This window comes from Mobula hypostoma, chromosome 4 (assembly GCF_963921235.1).
Source record: "Mobula hypostoma chromosome 4, sMobHyp1.1, whole genome shotgun sequence".
NCBI lineage: Eukaryota > Metazoa > Chordata > Chondrichthyes > Myliobatiformes > Myliobatidae > Mobula > Mobula hypostoma.
This window is the reverse complement of record NC_086100.1, coordinates 190,596,264-190,613,810: the sequence shown is the minus strand read 5'-3', so window position 1 is coordinate 190,613,810 and position 17,547 is coordinate 190,596,264. Positions and strand designations below refer to the sequence as shown.

Here is a 17,547-nt window from a genome sequence, read left to right as displayed (position 1 = left end):
ATCTAATGCCTTATAAATTCAGCATTCAACACAATCATTCCTCAAAAACTGATTGGAAAGCTGAGCCTACTGGGCCTGAACACCTCCCTCTGCAACTGGATCCTAGACTTCCTGACTGGGAGACCTCAGTCAGTCTAGATTGGAAGCAGCATCTCCAACACCATCAACTGAGCGCGGGGGCCCCCCAGGGCTGTGTGCTCAGTCCACTGCTGTTCACTCTGCTGACCCACGACTGTGCTGCAACACACAGCTCGAACCACATCATCAAGTTCGCCGATGACACGACCGTGGTGAGTCACGTCAGCAAGAACGATGAGTCAGCATACAGAGAGGAGGTGCAGCGGCCAACAGACTGGTGCAGAGCCAACAACCTGTCTCTGAATGTGAACAAAATAAAAGAGATGGTTGTTGACTTCAGGAGGACAGGGAGCGATCACTCTTCGCTGAACATCGACGACTCCTCCGTAGGGATCGTTAAGAGCACCAAATTTCTTGGCGTTCACAATAGACAATAGGTGCAGGAGTAGGCCATTCAACCCTTCGAGCCAGCACCACCATTCACAGTGATCATGGATGATCATCCACAATCAGTACCCTTTTCCTGCCTTCTCCCCATATCCCTTCACTCTGCTATCTTTAAGAGCTCTATCTAACTCTTTTTTGAAAGAATCCAGAGAATTGGCCTCCACTGCCTTCTGAGGCAGAGCATTCCACAGAACCACAACCCTCTGTGTGAAAAAGTTTTTCAACATTCTAAATTGTCTACCCCTTATTCTTAAACTGTGGCCTCTGGTTCTGGACTCCCCCAACATCGGGAACAAGTTTCCTGCCTCTAGCATGTCCAATCCCTTAATAATCTTATATTCACCTGGCGGAGAATCTCACCTGGTCCCTCAACACCAGCTCCATAGCAAAGAAAGACCAGCAGCGTCTCTACTTTCTGCGAAGTCTGAGAAAAGTCCATCTCCCACCCCCCCATCCTCACCACATTCTACAGAGGTTGTATTGAGAGCATCCTGAGCAGCTGCATCACGGCCCGGTTCGGAAATTGTACCATCTTGGATCGCAAGACCCTGCAGCGGATGGTGAGGTCAGCTGAGAAGATCATCGGGGTCTCTCTTCCCGCCATCACAGACATTTACACCACACGCTGCATCCGCAAAGCAAACAGCATTATGAAGGACCCCACGCACCCCTCATATAAACTCTTCTCCCTCCTGCCATCTGGCAAAAGGCACTGAAGCATTCGGGCTCTCACGACCAGACTGTGTAACAGTTTCTTCCCCCAAGCCATCAGACTCCTCAATACCCAGATCCTGGACTGACACCAACCTACTGCCCTCTACTGTGCCTATTGTCCTGTTTATTATTTATTATTATTTATTGTAGTGTCTGGACTGTTTTGTGCACTTTATGCAGCCCTGGATAGGTCTGTAGTCTAGTGTAGTTTTTGTGTTTTCTTCTTACGTAGTTCATTGTAGTTTTTGTATTGTTACATGTAGCATTATGGTCCTGGAAAACATTGTCTCAATTTTACTATGTTCTGTACCAGTAGTTATGGTTGAAATGACAATAAAAAGTGACTTGACTTGAAATCATCAGCATTACACCCTTGCTTTTGTATTCTAGTCTTCTGGAAATGAAAGCTAACATTACATTTGCCTCCTGCACCACCAACTTAATATTTAAGTTACCCTTAAGGGAATCTTGCCTGAGGACTCACAAGTCCTGTTCAACCTCCAATTTGTGAATTTGCTTCCCATTTGGAAAATAGTCTGCTCCTTTATTTGTTCTACCAAAGTGCATGGTCATACACTTCCCTACACTAATATTCCATCTCTGTCTATGACCATTCTCCTAATCCGTAAACGTTCTTCTGCAGTCCCCCTGCTTCCTCAACACTATCTGCCCCTCCACTTATTTTTGGATCAACTGCAAACTTGTCTGCAAAGCCATCAATTCAGAGGCATTGGGTTGTTTGAATCACAAAACCCCCAAGTAAAAAGGACACACAGAATGCTAAGTCCCCCACCCCCGTGACTGAATAACAGGACAAACCAAAAGAACACTTGATCCATATCATAAAATACTCTCGCTGGTAACATTATAAGGTATACCTGTAGACCTGATCATTAATGCAAATATCTAATCAGCCAATCACGTGTCAGCAACTCAATGCATAAAAGCATGCAGACATGGTCAAAAGGTTCAGTTGTGCAGACCAAACATCAGAATGGGGAAGGAATGTGATCTAAGTGACTTTGACTGTGGAATGATTGTTGGTGCCAGATAGGGCGGCTCGAGTATCATAGAAACTACTAATCTCCTGGGATTTTTCACTCAGAACTGACCCTAGAGTTTCTGGGATGGTGCAAGAAACAAACAAAAAAATCTCTGTAGGTGAAAATGCCTTGTAAAAGAGAAAGGTCAGACTGGTTCAAGATGACAAGAAGGCTGCAGGATCTCATGTAACTACGCACAACAACAGTGGTGTACAGAAGAGCATTTGTGAATGCACAGCACGTTGTACCGTGAAGCGGGTGGACCACAGCAGCTGAAACCTGCACCAGGTTCCATCCCGGTACCTGATCAAGCAGCCGCTGAGTATAAACAGTTCACCGAACAATAGTCACTCTCCTGGCAAGGAGAACTATCACACGTAAAAGATGTTGAAGGAATAAGCAACACAACTTGGAAGTCCCATTCCTCACAATCAAAGCTGGTAGATACCAAAGGAGTAAACTTGGTAATCCTCTGCTTACAGGTCTCAGTGCCTCTGACAAGGTGCCACATAAACATAACAATTTCCACCGTGTTTAAATTGGATTTGATTCCCTCCAGGTTCTTTCGATTAGCATGTTAAGGAAAGATAAATAGCTGTAGTATGATTAATGAGAGTGTTTCTTCGCCACTGGTCGGCAATGTAAATAAGCTGATGGATGGTCCTCTATCCATAATCCTGGGCTAATAACTGTCGTAATATTCAGAGGAGTATCCAGGTACATTAAGGACAGGTCTGCACAGAGTGTAGAGCTTTCTGAAACATTTAACACTTTCTATACCCCATGTGAGTTTGTTTATTCTTTCACTGACCAAAATCATGGGAGTCCATAAGATACTGGAGCTGAATTAGGCCCATCAAGTGTGCTCCTCCATTCCATCATGGCCAATTTATTATCCCCCCTCAGCCCAACCCACCTGCCTTCTCCCTGTAACCTTTGCTGTCTGTACTAATCAAGAACCAATTAAACTCCACTTTAAATACTCAATGACTTGGCCGAGAAGGCTGTTTGTAGTAATGAATTCTACAGATTCACCATTCTCTGGCTACAGAAATTCCTCCTCATCTCTGTTCTAAAGGGACACCCTTCCATTCTGAGGCTGTGCCCTCTGGTCCTAGACTCCCCCACAATAGGAAACATCCTCTCCACATCCACTCTATCTTGGCTTTTCAACATTCAATAGGTTTCAATGAGATTCCCCCTCAGTCTTCTCAACATAAGCAAATACAGGCTCAAAGCCATCAAATGCTCCTCACAGGTTAACCCTTTCATTCCCCGGGTCATTTTCTTGAACCTCCTCTGGAGGTTCTTCTCAATGTGAAAAGCAAAAGCAGAACACAGAATATAGAACAGTACAGGGTAGGAACAGGCCCTCTTGGCCCATGATAGCTCTGCTGAACACGATGTTCAATTAAACTGAATGTCTTCTGCCTGTACATGATCCCCATCCCTCCATTCCCTGCACCTTCACGTTTCTAATAAACCCCTATATACTTCCATCCCCCATCAGGAAGGTCTCAAAGCTCTACGCTTCTTTTTGGATTCCAGACCTAATCAGTTCCCCTCTACCACCACTCTGCTCCGTCTAGCAGAATTAGTCCTTACTCTTAATAATTTCTCCTTTTGCTCCTCCCATTTCCTCCAAACTAAAGGTGTAGCTATGGGCACCCGTATGGGTCCTAGCTATGCCTGCCTTTTTGTTGGGTTTGTGGAACAATCTATGTTCCGTGCCTATTCTGGTATCTGTCCCCCACTTTTCCTTCGCTACATCGACGACTGCATTGGCGCTGCTTCCTGCACGCATGCAGAACTCGTTGACTTTATTAACTTTGCCTCCAACTTTCACCCTGCCCTCAAGTTTACCTGGTCCATTTCCGACACCTCCCTCCCCTTTCTAGATCTTTCTGTCTCTGTCTCTGGAGACAGCTTATCCACTGATGTCTACTATAAGCCTACTGACTCTCACAGCTATCTGGACTATTCCTCTTCTCACCCTGTCTCTTGCAAAAACGCCATCCCCTTCTCGCAATTCCTCCGTCTCTGCCGCATCTGCTCTCAGGATGAGGCTTTTCATTCTAGGACGAGGGAGATGTCTTCATTTTTTAAAGAAAGGGGCTTCCCTTCCTCCACTATCAACTCTGCTCTTAAACGCATCTCCCCCATTTCACGTACATCTGCTCTCACTCCATCCTCCCACCACCCCACAAGGAATAGGGTTCCCCTGGTCCTCACCTACCACCCCACCAGCCTCCGGGTCCAACATATTATTCTCCGTAACTTCCGCCACCTCCAACGGGATCCCACCACTAAGCATATCTTTCCCTCCCCCCCTCTCTCTGCATTCCACAGGGATCGCTCCCTACACAACTCCCTTGTCCATTCGTCCCCCCCATCCCTCCCCACTGATCTCCCTCCTGGCACTTACCCGTGTAAGCGGAACAAGTGCTACACATGCCCTTACACTTCCTCCCTTACCACCATTCAGGGCCCCAAACAGTCCTTCCAGGTGAGGCATCACTTCACCTGTGAGTCGACTGGGGTGATATACTGCGTCCGGTGCTCCCGATGTGGCCTTTTATATATTGGTGAGACCCGACACAGACTGGGAGACCGCTTTGCTGAACATCTACGCTCTGTCCGCCAGAGAAAGCAGGATCTCCCAGTGGCCACACATTTTAATTCCACATCCCATTCCCATTCTGACATGTCTATCCACGGCCTCCTCTACTGTAAAGATGAAGCCACACTCAGGTTGGAGGAACAACACCTTATATTCCGTATGGGTAGCCTCCAACCTGATGGCATGAACATTGACTTCTCTAACTTCCGCTAGGCCCCACCTCCCCCTCGTACCCCATCTGTTACTCTTTTTTATGCACACATTCTTTCTCTCACTCTCCTTTTTCTCCCTCTGTCCCTCTGAATATACCTCTTGCCCATCCTCTGGGTCACCCCCCCCCCCACCGTCTTTCTTCCCGGACCTCCTGTCCCATGATCCTCTCATATCCCCTTCTGCCTATCACCTGTCCAGCTCTCGGCTCCATCCCTCCCCCTCCTGTCTTCTCCTATCATTTTGCATCTCCCCCTCCTGTCTTCTCCTATCATTTTGCATCTCCCCCTCCCCCTCCAGCTTTCAAATCCCTTACTCACTCTTCCTTCAGTTAGTCCTGACGAAGGGTCTCGGCCTGAAACGTTGACTGCGTCTCTTCCTATAGATGCTGCCTGGCCTGCTGCGTTCACCAGCAACTTTGATGTGTGTTGCTTAAAAACCTCTATTGTATCTGCTTCCTGGGCAAGACATTCCAGATACCTACCACACTGTTGGTGAAGGGGCAGGTAGTGTTGAGGAAATAGGTAGGATGCAGAAGGACTTAGATAGATTAGGAGAATGGGCAAGAAAGTGGCAAATGAAATACAATGTTGGAAAATGCATGGTCATGCACTTTGGTAGTAGAAATAAATGTGCAGACTATTTTCTAAATGGGGAGAAAATCCAAAAATCTGAGATGCAAAGGGACTTGGGAGTCCTTGTGCAGAGCACCCTAAAAGTTAACTTGCAGGTTGAGTCAGTGGTGAGGAAGGCAAATGCTATGTTAGCATTCATTTCAAGAAGTCTAGAATATAAGAGCAAGAATGTGATGCTGAGGCTTTATAAGGCACTGGTGAGGCCTCACCTTGAGTATTGTGAACAGTTTGGGCCCCTCATCTTAGAAAAGATGTGCTGGCATTGGAGAGGGTCCAGCGGAGGTTCACAAGGATGATTCCAGGAATGAAAGGGTTATCATACGAGGAACGTTTGATGGCTCTGGGTTTGTATTCACTGGAATTCGGAAGGGTGAGGGGAGATCTCACTGAAACCTTTCGAATGTTGAAAGGCCTAGACAGTGTAGATGTGGAAAGGATGTTTCTCATGGTGGGAGAGCCTTGGACAAGAGGGCACAGCCTCAGGTTAGAGGGGCGCCCTTTCAAATCAGAGATGCAGAGAAATGTCTTTTGCCAAAGGGTGGTGAATTTGTGGAATTTGTTGCCACATGCAGCTGTGGAGGCCAGGTCGTTGGGTGTATTTAAGGCAGAGATTGATAGGTTCTTGATTGGACCTGGCATCAAAGGTTATGGGGAGAAGTTTGGGAACTAGGGTTGAGGAGGAGAAGAAAAAGGAATCAGCCATGATTGAATAACGGAGCAGACTCGATGGGCCAAATGACCTAATTCTGCTCCTATGTCTTATGGTCTTATTAAAAAAAAACATATCCAGCTCATCTCTTAAAGATTCCTGAATGGACCTCTTGTGTGATGAAGATTACCTCTACCTCACACAATACCTCTTTATTGCCCTCAGTAACAGTACCACTTTATTCTGTTATGGCTTTTCCCTTTGTACTACCTTGATGCTTTGCAATTATCGATATGGAGTTGACAAACCTTTTCACTGCACCTTGGTGCATGTGATAAAAGGAAACCAATTATAATGGACAACAAATAGTTTTCGAAGTGTCACCTCCACAGATTTTTTTTCTTGTTCATGATAGACTACTTGAACCTGAACACAAATATAATTTCAGACCACTTGTATCACCTAGGAATTTGGAGAAACAAGAAATTAACTTTTATTGAATATAGTGCATTTAACTGCATAACGGTGTTGAGGCTTTGCAGTAGTTCAACTAAGCTAAAAATATTTTGCTGACAATTTTTGTTTGTACTCAATGCCTGAGGCTTTTCTTGCTTAAGTGTGCAACAATAATCAGCCAGCATTGATGGATTCCGGTTGCTCTGAAACCATTTTCTACGAGCACAATGTTCTGGTGAAACCTTTCACCACACTCATCACTGACAGTGCCAAGATTTGCAGGGAAGAATTCTAAATGGGAATGCAGAAATGAATCTTCAGTGGCATGTTGCACTTCATGGTTTCGTATGCTTGAAGTATGTTGTCAACCAGCTACATGTAGTTTGCTGCTCTGTAGTTGCCAAGAAAATTTTCAACAACATCCTTCTATACCTTCCATGCAATTTTCTCCAGTCCCACTAGACATTCTTTGAATTGCCTGTCATTGATGACCTGCTTGATTTGTGGACCAACAAAAATGCCTCACTTAATCTCAGCATCAGTTATCGTGATTTGAATTATGAACTGAAACAGCAGATATAGGCAATTTCAAAACAGTGGTGCGTGTTAGGGAAATTTCACTAAAATTTCCATAAGTCCAAAATCCATAAGATACACCTAAAAGTATTCAGGAAGAAAAATCTTTGTTGTTCAGTGTTATCTTTTACTTGAGGTTCCTTAAGATTGTTATAGCCAGGGGGTGGTAGTGGGGATAAGCTCCCACTACTGATTAAATGCTCTCAAAGACGTGCGTCTCAAATAGCCTCTGACAACCAAATTCAGCTCCTGGCCTGCAGATGTGTCTTAGCTACTAAGCCCAGCAGAACCATTTCCACTGACAGAAGAAAGGGCAAAGGCAGGTTACCAGCGCCTTAACACCAGTAACTTCGGGCAGATGGGGCTCATCAGCCATAGCTGGCAGCTCATCTAAGAGAAGGAAAATTATGATCTCAAATCTCTGCTGCCTTGTCGCTATACCCACTCATGGGGAAGGCTTCAGGAGCAAACCCTGAGGTAACCTCCAGAGCTGGAGTCCCTAAGGCAGTCTTACACTGAGTTCAATGCTGACTGGAAACTCCCATGATGCCACTGGTGTCAAACCGTATCAGTCTCTGCCATTCCTTTGGGTTAAGCAGCTACGTGGAGAGGGATAACCACTGTATGGGCATCAGTTTACTCTCCATATCATGCTGCCTTGACTTGTGTGCACAGCTATAACGTAACATCCATGGTCGACCGTGATCAATGTTTCCCAGTAAGGTGGTAGCATGTTTGACTGCCAAGGCTTCTAGGGGTCAACCAAAGGTGTTATTGTCCTTTTTAAATGTAATGTTCACCATCACTAGACCCTGCTGAACATCAAGAACTTAAAATACTGCAGTGTACCCCATCACCCAGTTGCTCGTTGGAGGAGGAGCTGGACTTGGTGTGGATCACGCTGCTGCCTGTATCAGAGAGGTATCAGAGGAGTTGGTGCGTGAAGGTGGTGTGCAGTTGATCATCTGAAACGCTCTTCTTGTGATCGCAAGACCCTGTTGGATACTGTTAATGTGGAAAGCTGTAAGTACAATTCACTGATTTATTGGCGGGCGGTCGGTGGGGGAGCTGAGTGGCCTTGCTCGTAGCGAGGACTAGGCCTCAAGCTGCAGTGTCACCTGTTTACAGCCACCCAGGGGCAGAGGCGTCCAAGTTGGTAAGCTACACTGAAGGAGGTGTGGAGTGGTGTCCAAGCTGGAGTCAATGCTGTTCACCAGTGTTCGCTCGGCAGACGAACTGCTGTATTGTGTTCGAGTGCAGATTTCTGCAATATTCATTGGCGCAGGATCCTGGACTATATATTTTTTGTGTGACTGTATTTTACTGATATCTTATGTGTGTTTGCTATCCTATACTTGCTATGTGATCACTGGTACTGTGGTTTGCACCTTGGCCCCGCAGTACCACTGTCCACTGTCTCGTTTGGCTGTAATCATGGGTATTCATGTTGAGTCATTGAGTCAAGGAGATGTATGGCTGAATGATAATTCAATTTGAACATGAACAGAGAGCCTACTACTATCTATTACATGAACAGGCAGGGGATGGAGGGATACAGTTCACGTGTAGGTAGATGGAATCAGTTCAATCGGTTTTCATGTTCAGCACAGACATCATGGGCCAAAAGTCCTCTTCCTGTGTTATCCTCTTCTATTGTCTATCTTCGTAGTGCACGCAGTTGCCATACACTCTATAAGGTCAACTCTCGTCCCTCTTTCCTGAACAATTTCACAAAGGGAACCAAGCAGTCCAAGCACCTTAGCCAATAAATCTTGTTTCCTCTATGACTGTAATCCTGCACTCCATTACCAAGTCTCTCCGTACCTGGTTTCCTCTCTCCCGAAAGTAGTCACTTTATTAGATACAACTGCACCCCAGGGTTTTACAGAGGATGGTTTGATATTTTAACACACACGGTATACAGAATAAGGTAGATGAACTTGTAGCACCGTTACAAATGGGATGCATAACATTGTAGGCATCACTGAGTCGTAGCTGAAAGAAGATTATAGCAGGGACCTAGGATACACATTGTATCGAAAGGACAGGCAGAAAGGCAGAGGAGGTGCCATGGCTCTGTTTGTAAAAAATTAAACTAAATCATCAGAAAGAGGTGACATAGGATCGGAAGGTGTAGAATCATTGTGGGTAGAGCTAAGGAACTGCAAGGGTAAAAAGACCCCAACTGGAAGTTATACACAGACCTCCGAACTGTAGTAAAGACGTGGTTCACAAATTACAACAGGAGATAGAAAATGTACGCAAAAAATGTAATGTTATGATAGTCTTGGGGGATTTCAATATGCCGGTAGATTAGGAAAATCAGGTTGGTGCTGGATCCCAAGAGAGGAAGTTTCTAGAATGCCTATAAGATGGCTTTTTAGAGAAGCCCCTGGTTGAGTCCACTAGGGGATTAGCTATTCTGGATTGGGTGTTGTGCAATGAGCTGTAATTGATTACAGGGCTAAAGGTAAAGGAACCCTTCGGGGCCAGCGATCATAATATGATATAACTCACCCTGCAATTTGAGAAGGAGAAGCTAAGGTCAGAAATATCAACAGTACAGTGGAGTGAAGGGAATTACAGAGGCATGAGAGAGGAGTTAGCCAGAATTGAAGGGAACATTAGCAGGGATGACAGCAAAGTATCAATGGCTAGAATTTCTGGAAGCAATCTGGAAGGTGCAGGATATATATAACCCAACAAGAAATAAGTATTATAAAGGGAAAATGACACAACCTTGGCTATCAAGGGAAGTCAAAGGCAACAAAAAGCCAAAGAGAAGACATATAATAGAGCAAAAATTAGTGGGAAGATAGAGGATTGGGAAGCTTTCAAAAACTAACAGAAAGCAACTAAAAAAGCCATTAAGAAGGAAAAGATAAACTACAAAGGTAAGCTAGCCAACAATATTAAAGAGGATACCAAAAGATTCTTCAGATACATAAGGTGTAAAAGAGAGGTGAGAGCAGATGTCAGACCGTTGGAAAATAATGCTGGAGGGGTAGTAATGGGGATCAAGGAAATGGCGGATGAAATGAATAATTATTTTGTAACAGTCTTCACTGTGGAAGGCCCTAGCAGTATGCCAACAGTTCAAGGGTGTCAGGGGGCAGAATTGTGTAAAGTTGCCATTACTAGGCAGAAGGTTCTTCGGAAATTGAAAGGCCTGAAAGTAGTTAAGTCTCTAAGTCTCCTGGAGCAGAGAGTCTACACACCAGGGTTCTGAAAGAGGTGGGTGAAGAGATTGTAGATGCAGGAGGTAAAGAGTGGGAATAAAGGGAGTCTTTTCTCATAGGCTGCCAGTGACTAGAAGTATTCCACAGTGGTCTGTGTTGGGACCACTTCTTTTTACATTACATGCCAATGATTTGGATGATGGCTTTTTGGCCAAATTTGCAGATGATATGAAGATAGGTAGAAGGGCTAATTTGCAGTTTGAATCAGTGGTGAGGAAGGCAGATGCGATGTTAGCATTCATTTTGAGAGAACTAGAACTTAAAGGCAAGGATGTAATGTTGAGACTTTATAAAGCATTGGTGAGACCTCACTTGGAGTGTTGTGAGCATTTTTCGGCTCCTTATCAAGGAAAGGATATGCTGACATTGGAGAGGGTTCAAAGGAGGTTCACAAAAATGATTCTGGAATTTAAAGGCTTGTCATATGAGGAGTGTGTCACAGTTCTGGGCTAACTGGAATTCAGGAGAATGAGGGGTAACCTCATTGAAACCTATTGAATGTTGAAAGAGCTCAATAGAGTGGATGTGGAGAGGGTGTTTCCAATGGTGGGGGTGTCTAAAATGAGAGGATACAACCTCGGAATAGAGGGGCATCATTTTAGAACAGAAACGAGGAGGAATATCTTTAGTCAGAGAGAGGTGAACCTGCAAAATTCTTTGCCACAAGCAGCTATAGAGTCCAAATTATTAAGTGTATTTAATACAGACATTGATAGGCTCTTGAGTAGTCAGGGCATGAAGGGATATGGTGAGAAGGCAGGAAATTGAGGCTGGGAGGGAAAAATAAATCAGCCATGATGAAATAGCAGAGCAGACTTGATGGGCCAAATGGCTTAATTCTGCTCCTATATCTTATGGTCTTATGGTCTAAAATTTTATACATGCTATCAAACCTCTCCTCATCCGCCTCCACTCTAGGGAATAAAATCCTGAGAAATAAATTTGTTACTTGTTTTTTTTTTCATTTTTCCCTTTATTATTTAAAACATGTCTTTAAAAATTATTCCTTTGAATGTAGAAATGATAACAGCACAATTTGATTAATAGAACTGAGGGAGAAAAAAATATTTTAATCATAGTGTCAATCCACCCACGAGCCAGCTGAATATAAATGAGAGAGGATGGCTGTCAGGGGAGGCGCTAGGCAGTATTTCAAGGAATTCAAAAAAAATTATATTCACGAGAATTAAAGACAATTGCATTTAAATTAATTGGTAAAAGAAAGGGAAAGGAGATGATGATAAATAACTTAAGCCTGATGTTGAAGGCATCAAAAATTTCCTGACAAGAGTCTGATAGAGGAAGTAACCCCCACTGCAGTAAAACACTACCTGCATGGCTACAGACAATGCTGGAGGCGGTCATTAGGTGTGCTGGCATGAATACAATGGGCTGAAAGGCCTCCTAATTTGCAGTAAAATTTCTCCGATTCAATGCCTCCCAGAGCTGTTAAAAGTATTTCTATGTTCCAGAATCATAGGGTTATCCAGAACAAAAACAGCCTGACCATGCCAACCAAGTTCCATGCTGAGCTGGTCCCAAACCTCCATAAGACATAGGAGTAGAATTAGGCCACTCGGCCCATCAAGTCTTCTCCATCACTTGATCATGGCTGATCTATTATTCCTCTCAACTTCATTCTCATGCCTTCTCCCCATAACCTTTCACACCTTCACCAGTCAAGAACCTATCAATCTCTACTGCCCAATGACTTAGCCTCCACAATTGTCCAAGTAATGCTGTCAGCATAATCTAAGACCCCTACCCACCCCAGACATTCTCTCTTTTCCTCTCTCCTGTCGGGCAGATGATAGAATTGCCAGAGAAAAGGTACCACCTGATTCAAGCACAGTTTCCATCCCACTGTTATCAGACACTTGGATCGACCTCTTGTATGACAAGATGGACCCTTGGCCTCACAATCAACGTCATTATGATCCTGCACTTTATCTGTATCCTTCAATACATTTTTTCAGTAGCTTTTACACTCTATTCTACATTGTTATTGTTTGTGTTGGCGTGTGGCCAAGTGGTTAAGGCGTTGGCCTAGTGATCTGAAGGTCGCTAGTTCGAGCCCCAGCTGAGGCAGCGTGTTGTGTCCTTGAACAAGGCACTTAATCACACATTGCTCTGCGACAACACCGGTGCCAAACTGTATCGGCCCTAGTGCCCTTCCCCTGGACAACATCAGTGGTGTGGAGAAGGGAGACTTGCAGCATGGGCAAGTGCCAGTCTTCCATACAACCCTGCGCCCTGGAAAACTTCCAAGGTGCAAATCCATGGTCTCACGAGACTAACGGATGCCTATAAAAAGATTGTTTTACCTTATTTTAACACAATATATTGTGCAATGATTGAATCCGGATGAACAGCATGACAAATATTTCACTGTATCTTCGTACATGTGGCAATAATAAACCAGTACCAATACCATTTGTGAACGTTTGACTTGTACCTTTTCCCTAACCATGTAATTGTCTTTTAAATGTTATCATTGCCCCCCCACCACTTCGACCACTTCCTCTGGCAGCTCAACCCACAACATTCTGTGTAAATAAGTTGGCTCTCAGGTCCCCTTTAAAGTTTCCCTCACTCACCTTAAATCTATGCACTATAAGATTTAAGCTCCTCAACTCTAGGAAGATGACTGTATCTATTCACATTATCTACCCCTGCCTCACGAGTTTATAAGCCTCAGTGATGTCACACTTCAGCCTCCTGTGCTTCAGGGGAAAATCGTTCCAGCCTATTGAGTCTCTGCAACAAAGGACAGCAGCCTTCCTCAAAACTCTGCAACCAAGATAAACAACAGATTCTGCAGATGTTGGAAATCTTGAGCAACACACACAAAATACTGGAGGAACTCGTCATGCTGATGAAGGATCTCCACCCAAATATGTTTATTTTCCTCCATTGACTCTGCCTGACCTGCTGAGTTTCTCCTGCACAACAGTGTAGCTTATGTAAACTCTTATAGGGCTTTAGTTTATCTGAGGAACAAGAACATTGATATATTCAAATAAAGCTAATCTTTTAAATTTTTTAACCACATTATCCTTGCCGAAATCCAGGGAAACTTATGTTACACAAAACATAATCTGTTCTTAAAATGCTGCTTGCTTTAACGTTAATTTTGGGCAAACTGAAGGAAAACAAATCACAAAACAGAGGGTAAACTCTACTTAGCTAACGTTGGTCATCTCTCAAAGTTCCATGAAGCTGGTCTATACACATCGATATATAGTCTGTCATTTTACATATGCACGGTAGAGAGCATCGCTGCAAGATACAGAAACTGCACTGTGCCAGACAGCAATGCTCTACAACAGTAGTCAAAACTGCCTAACACATCACTGGCACCAGCCCAGCCTCAAGCAAGGACGACAGTGCATACAGAAAGATGCCAGAAAAGGGCCAATAACATCATGAAGGATCCCACACACTCTAAGCATGGACTGTCCCGCTCCCATCATGAAGGAATCTACAATCGTTTGTACGTAGAATCCAAGCTATGACCACCAGACTGTTGACAGAAAATGTAGACTGACAGTAAACACGGGGAACTGAGATCTTACCAGAGCATCAAACACTAGCTTGTCGTACGTGTTGTCATCCGAAAACTCCATCATGATGCTGAAAAGAGCATCCAGTGTATCCTGCAGGAACTGGAGACACAAGAGAGACATGGGTTCAGAGAGATGTTTTTCATAGTAACCTCTAGATCAGAGGTTCCCAAAATGGGGTCCACGGACCTCTAGGTTAATGGTAGGAGTCCATGGCATAAAAAAGGCTGGGAACCCCTGCTCTAGATTTAATGATTCACAAAACTCAGGCAAAAAGAATCCACATACATTATGAAAAATACTATTTTACAAATCTACAAAAGTATATTCACAATAATGTATCTTTTCTTTTGAGATTATAAACAGGAGTCACATGGGTATTTTTTGGAGGGACAGAGGCAGGGGACATTACTGAATGGAATTTGAACTAGATATTATGCAAAGATTGCCTTGAATTTCTTGGCATAATCACCAACTCTGTGGAAGACTCAATGCCAAAGAATGAACATTCTTCCAAATCTCTAGGAATGAAAGGGCTACCGTATGAGGAACGCCTGGCAGCTCGGGCTGTATTCCCTGGAGTTCAGGAGAATGAGGGGGAGATCTCATAGAAACATTCTGAATGTTAAAAGGCCTGAACAGAATAGATATGGCAAAGTTATTTCCCATGGTAGGGGAGTCCAGGCCAAGAGGGTATGACTTCAGGATGGAAGGATGTCCATTTAGAACAGAGGTGCGGAGAAATTACTTTAGTCAGTGGGTGGTAAATCTGTGGAATTTGTTGACATGAGCGGCTGTGGAGGCCAAGTCATTGGATGCATTTAAGGCAGAGATAGATAGGTTTTTGATTAGCCAGAGCATCAAAGGGTATGGGGAGAAAGCAGAGGAGTGGGGATGACTGGAAGAATTGGATCAGCCCATGATTGAATGCCAGAGCAGACTCGATGGGCTGATTGGCCTACTTCTGCTCCTATATCTTATGATCTACAGATCAGCACAGGCCCTTCAGCCCACAATGTTGTGCCAAGCTCTTTAACCTCCTCCAAGATCTAACAAAAATCATCTGTCAGTGTAATTTCAAAGCTGACCCACCATTGGGGAATTAGTTTCGAATAGACTGAAATTGTGCTACAGTATAATCGTCTAATCTCGATAATCAATTTCTACCTGTGAACACAACTCCTCGAAAGTGGCGTCACAGGTGAATAGGGTCGTAAGGAGAGCCCCCAATAAGAGGGAGAGGTTTAAATTGAAACAAGAGAAAACCCGCAGATGCTGAAAATTGGAGCAACACACACGAAACGCTGGAGGAACTCAGCAGGCCAGGCAGCATCTATGAAAAGAGTACAGTCGACATTTCAGGCCGAAACCCTTCGGCAGGACTGGAGAAACGAAAGGTTGAGGAATTGATTCAAAAAGGGGGGTGGGGGAGGGGAGAGAGAACACAAGGTGATAGGTGAAACCTGGAGGGGGATGCAAACACTGGTTGGACTACTTGTGCAAGAAGGTTGGGGAACTGAACTAACTGAGGTGATTGGAGCCAGTGAGTCTGGAGGTGCAACCATGCAGCCTTACAATGGTGGTACAGCCTAATAAAGTGGACACTGAGAGTATGTTCATTGTCTTCTGTTCTTGCCCTTCCACTTCAAGTTTCTACATTTTGTGCATTCAGCGACGCCCTTCTGCACACCACTGTTGTAGCATGTGATTATTTGAGTGACTGTCACTTTCCTGTCAACTTGAACCAGTCTGGACCTTCTCCTCTGACCTCCCTCATTAAAAAGATGTTTTTGCCCACAGGACTGTCACTCACTGGACGTTTTTTTTTGCACCATTCTCTGTAAACTCTAGAGACTGTTGTACATGAAAATGCCGGAGGATCAAGTTTCTGAGATATTCAAACCATCAGTCATCAGACTCCTGAACCAAAGGAGATAACTTCACTTGCCCCGTCATTGAGATGTTCCCACAACCTACGGCTCACTTTCAAGGACTTTCGTCTCATGTCCTTGGTATTTATTGTTTCTTTAGTTATTATTATCATCTCTTTATTTATGTATTTGCATAGTTTGTTGTCTTTTGCACACTGGTTGAATGCTCAAGTTGGTGCAGTCTATCATTGATTCTGTAATGGTTATTATTCTATTATGGAATTATTGAGTATGCCCACAAGAAAATGAATCTCAGGGTTGTACATGATGACATATCTGTACTTCAATAATGAATTTACTTTGAACTTTGAATCCATCTGGCACCAACAACTATTCCACAGTCAAAGTCACTTAGACCACATTTCTTCCCCATTGAGTTGCTGCCACAGGATTGGCTGACTTGATATTTGCAATAAGGGACAGGTGTACAGGTCACTAGTCACGTGGCCACTAAGTGTTTGTAAGTAACATTAGCTGGTTGACAGGATGAGTTCCGAGCCTTACAAGAGTTGGGCTGCAGGATAGGTGGAGTTATTGTCTCTGACGTGGGGTGGTAGGCAGGTGAAGGTAGTAAGTCTGAGAGCATGAGTGAGTCAAGATCCCAGCTTCATCCTGCACACACCATCCATTTGGACTGCTTGCCGTTCAATGTTCACAGTAAATTTATTATGAAAGTACATAGTCATAATCATACTTTATTGATCGCGGGGGAAATTGGTTTTTGTTACAGTTGCACCATAAATAATAAATAGTAATATAACTATAAATAGTTAAATAGTAATATGTAAATTATTGCAGTAAATTATGAAATAAGTCCAGGACCAGCCTATCGGCTCAGGGTGTCTGACCCTCCAAGGGAGGAGTTGTAAAGTTTGATGGCCACAGGCAGGAATGACTTCCTATGACGCTCTGTGCTGCATCTCGGAGGAATGAGTCTCTGGCTGAATGTACTCCTGTGCCCACCCAGTACATTATGTAGTGGATGGGAGACATTGTCCAAGATGGCATGCAACTTAGACAGCATCCTCTTTTCAGACACCACCGTCAGAGAGTCCAGTTCCATCCCCACAACATCACTGGCCTTACGTTAAGTCACTATATATTACCCTGAGATTCATTCACAGTAGAACAAAGAAATACAACAGAATCAATGAAAAACTACACACAAAGACTGACAATCAATGTGCAAAAGCAAATACAAATGTATAAATGCATATATACACACATACATACTGTACATACACACATACATACATAACACTGAGGACAGGAGTTGAAGTTTTCTCGGAAGCGAGTCCATAGTTTGTGGAATCAGGTCAGCATTGAGGGGAGTGACATTATCTACACTGGCTCAGGAGCCTGACGGTTAACCCTAAACGTTTCTGA

General features: G+C 44.0%; 1 protein-coding gene across 2 annotated transcripts in view; it reads right to left on the bottom strand.

Annotated features, from left to right (window-relative positions):
* Window positions 1-17,547, bottom strand: part of LOC134345844 (dedicator of cytokinesis protein 2-like) — a 1,258,793-nt gene that overhangs the window by 880,018 nt on the left and 361,228 nt on the right. For both annotated transcript variants that reach the window (XM_063047144.1, XM_063047146.1), the window contains one exon: window positions 14,243-14,332. In XM_063047144.1, the coding sequence (XP_062903214.1) occupies window positions 14,243-14,332 (90 nt within the window). The remainder of the gene's footprint in view (window positions 1-14,242; window positions 14,333-17,547) is intronic.